The 7,413-nt window shown below is 36.4% G+C and overlaps 1 protein-coding gene across 2 annotated transcripts in view; it reads right to left on the bottom strand.

The window, feature by feature from the left end:
* Window positions 1–1,193: 1,193 nt before the first annotated feature.
* The window catches only part of LOC111243297 (uncharacterized), a 22,033-nt gene continuing 15,813 nt past the window's right edge, over window positions 1,194–7,413 (bottom strand). For both annotated transcript variants that reach the window (XM_022788627.2, XM_086977583.1), the window contains exons 4-8: window positions 4,687–4,848; window positions 4,044–4,227; window positions 3,404–3,648; window positions 2,929–3,036; window positions 1,194–2,399 (exon numbers count right to left, since the gene is read on the bottom strand). In XM_022788627.2, the coding sequence (XP_022644362.1) occupies window positions 2,339–2,399; window positions 2,929–3,036; window positions 3,404–3,648; window positions 4,044–4,227; window positions 4,687–4,848 (760 nt within the window). In that variant the 3' untranslated portion in view covers window positions 1,194–2,338. The remainder of the gene's footprint in view (window positions 2,400–2,928; window positions 3,037–3,403; window positions 3,649–4,043; window positions 4,228–4,686; window positions 4,849–7,413) is intronic.

Raw genomic sequence — 7,413 nt, 5'->3', positions numbered from 1 at the left:
TATACGTCTTTATTTCATTACAATCTTAGTATTGGCCATTTCCATTTTATATGTAAAATAAATAAATGAGTGCTTCGGATACTTGCTTGGCATCTAGTAATGCAAATATCATAGTGAGCAAATATTGTGTCGCCAATGCTACTGAAGCCGTTGAAGAGCCTTGTGCTTAAGTGATTAAATATTTGTATATATATATATATATATCATCTATTGAAGTGTACATAAAGTGTGCAATTTCACAGCGCTCAGTGTAAACGATCTATGTTATGTACAGAACTGCTTGACTTTCCGAACACCGTATGTAAATGCAGAGTGCAGTTTAAACGTCTAACTGTTATATCGGCGCTAATCTATCAAGCTGCCAAGATAAGCCTTGCTAGCGTTATTTCGCATTTCTATACACAGCTTTGTTTCGTACATGTTTGAGGGTAAGGGCTTTTAAACCGACGAAAAAGTTACCTTCACCCCACGTTATCAAAGTGGAATATCGCAGCAAGTGATATCATGAACAAATAATGTCCAGTTTGTGATACAAACTCAGGTTTGTTTTATTCTTTCTTTTCATTGAATGAATACAATTTTTAAAAACCGGTCCAGTTTTCAGAACGCCGTCCTGATAGCTTTTGTTTTTAATATCTATTGCACTCCCCTCATAAAGCATAGCGTTATAGATTACGAAATGGAAATGTTCGCAAAAGCAGTAATGTTATTATAATTGCAGTCGCATGAATAATCACTATATATCGCGAAACGGTACAAGCACAACTGCATATGTAATTAATGTGCTTGTCAATTATAACACGAATTCTATATATAACGTATGCGAGTGATTTGGCCACAGTGAAACGATACTAAATAAGTCTGTATCCGTTGTCTGCTGAAGATCAATCCGCTGTTAGCGACCTGATGGAATTCCAACTTTGAATAACGAGACAAACACAAGACCAAGATAAGGTCTTCACGGGCTTTCACACAAAAAATGTATCGGTATGTATGCGAAACTTCAAGTAAGACGTATAGGGTTAAGACAGACGTATATTAACATAGCCAAATAGTTAAATGTAACTGCGATAATAAAGTCCTTACCGTGTTCAGAAGGAACAGCAAAACCTTTAGCGCCTTTGGAGAAACGGAAAACTGCCGCTCACCACCTAGGCCGTTACCAAGTTTAGACAAGAATGATAAGATTCACCTAGTACGGCAAGATCTTAGTGCCACTTTATTATCATCAATAATAGGTATCACAACTTATATAAAAGACAATAAAATAACTTTGTCAAATATATTAACATGGACATATAATGATGAATTTACTCCGATTAACACTAAAGGTACAAATCAGCTGCAATGCTGACATAAAATATATGTCATTAAATTATTGATATAAATTTTGCTTGCTCGTGTATTTCTATCTCTGTGTAATCTTTTTTCAAAGGGCTGCCGTAATGAAACTGTTGGTTCTAAGGAACTTTCACAGAAATTTATCATTAAAAAAAAATTGCTGGGTCATAAACCGTATGTTTTTCGCTTATTTTTGCTCGTGGTAGATTTTAATAGCTAGTCTAGAATATTTGTAGAGTTAGAACACTACACATATCTTTTGAATATGTTAGAAACAGTTAGCTTGATGCCGGTAACATGGAAACCTTACGTTACTGTGTCCAATTTCAATCACAATTTGACCAAATTTCACGTCTCTGCTTTTAATAATTTCGACATAAGACAAAATTTAACGCAAAAGTTCTACCGCTGTTCCTCTTTTTTCTATGGCCGCTTCGCTATAGCTTTTTCTAATTTCGTACATAAAGATGTATTTGAAACATCACATTTATAACTGAGTTCAATTTGCTTCACGCGTAGGATTAAGAAGCTGAGTCCTCATTGTTATAATGTATATGACGATTACCATTCACACGTCTAGGCTATAAATGTATCCATAACGCTTTTTTCAAAGAAGATGATTTTAATGATGGCCATAGAAAGCTGTTTTTAGTATTAGGTCGTCATGAAAACTGCTGTCCTCCCTTTGCTCTGCAGTTATACCTATAATACCTTCCTTCGTAGGATTCAATTCGAGAATGGCAGAACCGAGTTCCACAATAATCATCACCTGGCTTCGAACCAATGCCTACGACCTGGAGAATCTTTCTATTTTTTTTTCATCATGGTAAAATGGAAAGCAATGTTCTGACGATGACTGTTTGGCAACCCATTATGTGCGGTAATGAGACCTTCAAGTGACTAAATAGGTTGAAGTTAGACTTTGTTTTGTCAGCTAACGTGCCCGTTGTAGTCACTGGGCAAATTAATCTTGTGAAAATTGACCGTCCGATTCTTCTTACGAAATCTGATAGTTGAGGTTTCCAGGACCTTCAAGACCAAGCACTCGCCATGAAGAACTGCAATACACAAAAAGTATCCACGTAAAAGTTATAGACGTAAGACAATTTTCGCTTAATTTGTTTTCGCTTAATGGAGAGACACAGAAAGGTTTGTTTTTTTATTAACTGGTCGATAATATGAAATAATAATAATTCTCTGATACGTGTCTGGATTTTTGTCTTTTTTCGATCCGTATTATTATATCGTATACCGTATATATATATATTAGTACATCGTAATACTGACATTTTTTTTTAGTTTTGAATCTTGACTACCTTTGTCTGAAACCATATCGAAGCCTACAGCAGAATTTCACTTGCATGGATTATATGTAAAAAGTAAATTTCTCAATTTATCCTGTCATCATAGTTAAGCTTTTAATAATTCTCATCGCGCACATGTGTTAAACAGCAAAAACAAAACAAAAAAAGGCCTAAAAATAAAGTGCCGAAGCTTTCCTAAGCACGGTCGTCAAGCAAGGCATGTCACCGATTACGTAATAATGTTCTCAATTCATTTTACTAAACTGAATCGAAAAACACCCACGAGCTTGAGCGGGGTCCGGCTGTCCTTAGATCATTGTCTCTCATCCGCAAATGCGCGCTTCGCGATTGTCGTATCATACGTTGACTGTACTCTTGATTGCAACACCAGCTGCAATTGATGAATCAATTAATAGATGTGGAGCAACAAGGAGAAATCAACATTATCAAGTTCGATGACTCAAGAGAAAACAACTACTGAAATGTTATTTGCGCTTTTAAAATCGCCTTGTCTCTACCAATGACTTTATATAAGATATTGTTATTAAGTTATTTGTAACATAATTAGCATTTATCGGCAATAGTCAAGTGCTTATGCTGTCAGTATGCATAGTGTAGACATGGAATCTACTACCATAAATCCTCTGTGCAAACTTTATTAGAAACAAAATAAATTAATTTATGCTTTACTTTTTATGAGGCGAGGCTCGAAGAGGTTGGCAGGACACTTGCTAATACTCATAAGCTCTGAGGCTTACCTTGTCGAATCTTTTTCAAAGTTATGCGAGTTCTCTCCGCGATGAAAAAAGGCCGAATTGTAGTTTCGATGTTCGCTTGAATGACGCGGTTCTTTTTGTTGATAGATAGGCTCTTCTACCCAACGGCGGTTTTTATGTGCGCTCGTTTGGTCGTAACGTCCATCGTAGTCCCGAAGGATGCACCGCAAGACGCTATCGTTTCGCCGTTCTTGGATACATCTTCCGTGACAACTCTCTCTTTGACCCTGGTCGAATAAATTCGACAAGAAAATATAACACGAATTCATGTTCGTGTTTTCTGCTTTTGACGACATTGGTTTATATTCGATATTGAGTTTAGAACTGCCTAAACATGACCAAATCATCTTTCTCTGCATAATTTGTTATATCATATGCACAGTATGTATTATATTCTTTTATTTGTATGGCAGCGGAGAAGAAAGAAAGCAGAGAGCAACTGTGCTTGGACATGAGAAACCTTTTCAGTTAGACTACCTAGACGCGCTGTGCGCCTCAGTTCGCAGGGATCGCATAGTTCTTGAGCGCTCCTTGAATATTTCAGTCAATGTGTTTAGCGAATTAGATTTGCTCATTCTTAAATTGAGAAAGAACTATCGTTAAGTTTGAATAAATAATGTACCTCATCGGAGATAGTTGTTTGACGGTCGAAGGGAAAGCCTCTGAAAACGGTAAACCTGTTTAGCTGAGGTATGGACTCTAGTTCTGCATCCAATCCATAATGCCGCCTCAGAAAAAAGCGCATCCTTGAAGAAGGATTGTCGATCGGGAGTTCCCAAGGCTGACGCCCCTCATAGGCTAACATACTGAAACGATAAATGATTCATATGCTAAATAATTTAAATCATGCGAATCACAAAAAAACAAAGAAATTGCATTTTTAAATACGTAGGAACAGTGAACAGCTATCTGAAGTAATTATGTACGGAAGCAAAAATCATTTGGAAACAAAAAAATTACTACGCAGATGAAGAATTTACTACCCAGTGGAGAATACATAACTGAATCAAGGCGATACCTCGAGATTGCCAGAGTGATTATGAATTTCAGAAACAAATGCAAATAAGACGCGACTTATTGCTTCTAAATTTCCACCTTTATTTGGATGGCCTTTGCATTCATTTTGTGGTATCAGCTCATAGTTCCGAGGGGCGGGCTGCATTATAAAAATAAAAATTTAAAACGAATAGAAAAAATTTCATCAAGAATTAAGTTGATATAGTTCTAAGTACAGTGGTTCATAAATCGAAATTATATCCACATACCAATCGAATAGTTTTCGTCCAACACCCCTGCGACGATAATGAGCACGTACGCAAAAATCCAGTATAGAAGGCGTCATGACATCGTGTACCTCTCGTGTGTCGTCCAACAGAAGGAGCCGTTTCCAGCCAACTTTTAAAAAAGCAACTACTTCTCGAGATCGCCTAAAAATCAGAGAAAAACACATAAAGAGTTTTTAGCATGAAGACGGCAACAACGTGAATTACAATCTCGCCTATACATACACGACGGTTAGCAGTCATAATAAGCTAAGTGCATACTTGAATCCAACAAATAAGCATTGCTGTCGCAGAGTTTTACCTAAGTTTAACTCACATTTAAACGGACAAATTGTATCAATAGCAAAGGATTACTGATGTGTAGTATTTTAGCAGTGTTTGGCAATCGTGTAAGTGTAATTGCACCCTTTTCACCTGTAATAATAGTAGGCACAGGTACCGCTATAGCCAATCGGCCTTTAGAAAAGTTGTGATATTAAAAGTGTCCTATGCAGAAAATATCATACTCGTCCATAACGTGTTATTCGATGCTTGATTTATATAATTTTTTTTATAATTTGTATTTTAGCATTTCTTGTCATCCTCCTTACGTAAATAAGTCCTCAGAATCACCTCCTTTTAAATATACTATCAAGGAATCCTCAAACTGGCTCAGACTCACACTAAAGGCCTAACCGGGTGGATTTTTCTGGATTTATAAGCTTGATTGTCAACTGAAAAGTAAGTATATCGTCCATAATTATTACACTGTAGATAAAGCATTGTTCAAGCACGTCTGGATAGGTAACCAATATTTGAAATAAGTTTATAAAAACTTTACATACAGTTACATACATAAAAGTTACATACAGTGTTACATACAGGGAGAACAAAAATGACTTAAGCTTACACAGAATTTGTTATCTCACAAAAAAGTAGGACAACACTACTAGGTGTGACGAGAAAGTATACAGTAATACCACAAGGTGCCAATATCGTAATGGCTGTGTTTTTTAATTTAAATAAACCGAATTAAAATACATGTAATCCTATCTGTGTTTGGGCACAAAATGAAAAAACCAAGAAACTGTAGACGATCGAATTTTTTTTTAATAACATTCAACAGGTGCTTATTACTGCCGTTACAAAACAATAAAGAATAAATATAGGAAAAATAAAGGAAAAAAATAAAACGCGAAATATTATGCAATACTGTTCTAGGTTTTATTTTTTTAATGAACTGATTGTGTTTCTACGATAGTCGCTTTCATTGACATATTAAATGAAACCAATAAACTGAAATAGCCAACCTTTTTGTCTATAAAAGTTTTCATGCTGAAATGTTTTATTCGGTTATTTCTATTGCAATGAGTCTACCCATTTTTAAGAAGAAGAACTTCCGAATACTACCCATTGAGTAGGTTCATATATGTAATCACTTTGCATTTTACGTTAGGGAACTGCTGTAGGCATTCTACCAGACTACCGGCTCATATGCGAGACTAAGTACGTCTACGCCTGAATTCGAACATGTATTAGATGCAAAATTTCCATACTTCATTTGATAGAACGTCATCATCTAGAAAATACTTTTATTCTCAGAGATTTTACTTCAATAATAATAATTTAGTTGAGCTGTTAATGCGCGAGTTTCCATTTGTGGAAGTCTACTACTAATATTCGAATAAATTCATTTAATCAACGAAATAAACACACAGATTTTTTAAGTAAATATAATGAGTTTATTGGTACTCTAATTCTCATACGTCATCACATTTGAACAGAGGTTATCTTTATGCCCTAGGCATAAAAATAGGCTGTCTGTATTCGTTCACCTTTATTCAGAGTACTACCCACTGCTATTTCCCCGGAAGCTCTAATGTGCTGGGAGAATTGAAGTATCCTTCACACTTTTGTGCGTTGGAACCTAGATTATTCGACTCAAGATCAAAAATGGCTATTTTCTAACTATATTGCCCCACACCTTCAGGAGATTTTTTCGGAGAAAACGGCCCGTAATTGCTAGCAGAACTAGAATATGCCAGCTTGTCGCCTGCCTTTTTCATCCCATCAATGATTAATATTGATTACAGTTGCAAGTACTACTTTGCATTACTTATTAAATTCTGCTGTCACATCTTGCTTTCGGACTGGACGACCCGTTCCACGTCTGAATAGCGATCAAGTAATTAGCGGCAGACCAGCTATACTTATTATTCATATAAAATACAAATATATACAGCCCAGTAGGGATACATTCGTAGCTTCGTGGCCACGAGATTGTGCGCACCTGCGAGCTTCTGTTGTGCTCTGAGAGACTTGGAGTCGGCAGCTGCCAGACATGCCCGCCGAAATAGCTAGTTGTGTCCAGAATGCGCCCACTGAATTTGGAAAGATCAATGCATTCAAAAACTACTGGTCGACGCCGATACGAGAATAGCTCAAAGCCGTAAAGAAACCTGACGTGTTTTTGGCAGATTTCCCGCTGGCCTTACCTAAATTCATATTACAAATCGCAGGCGATATACCTCACACAAGAAAACTAGCTTCAATTAGTAGTATCGACATCGGACGCGCTGTAATTTCGTTTACAGCGCGTTTTACGTCGTCTTCGAATCGATTGTTACCGTCTGGAAATACTTCGAAAGCACAGTCGTCATAGTCATGACTTCATATTTAACGGTAGCTTCTATTTATATTTTTCTCGACCTTTATATTCGGAAGTCAAAG

The sequence above is a fragment of the Varroa destructor genome, unplaced genomic scaffold (assembly GCF_002443255.2).
Source record: "Varroa destructor unplaced genomic scaffold, Vdes_3.0 BEIS01000001.1, whole genome shotgun sequence".
NCBI lineage: Eukaryota > Metazoa > Arthropoda > Arachnida > Mesostigmata > Varroidae > Varroa > Varroa destructor.
Note: the sequence above shows the minus strand (reverse complement) of the source record. Positions and strands in the feature narration are given on the sequence as shown.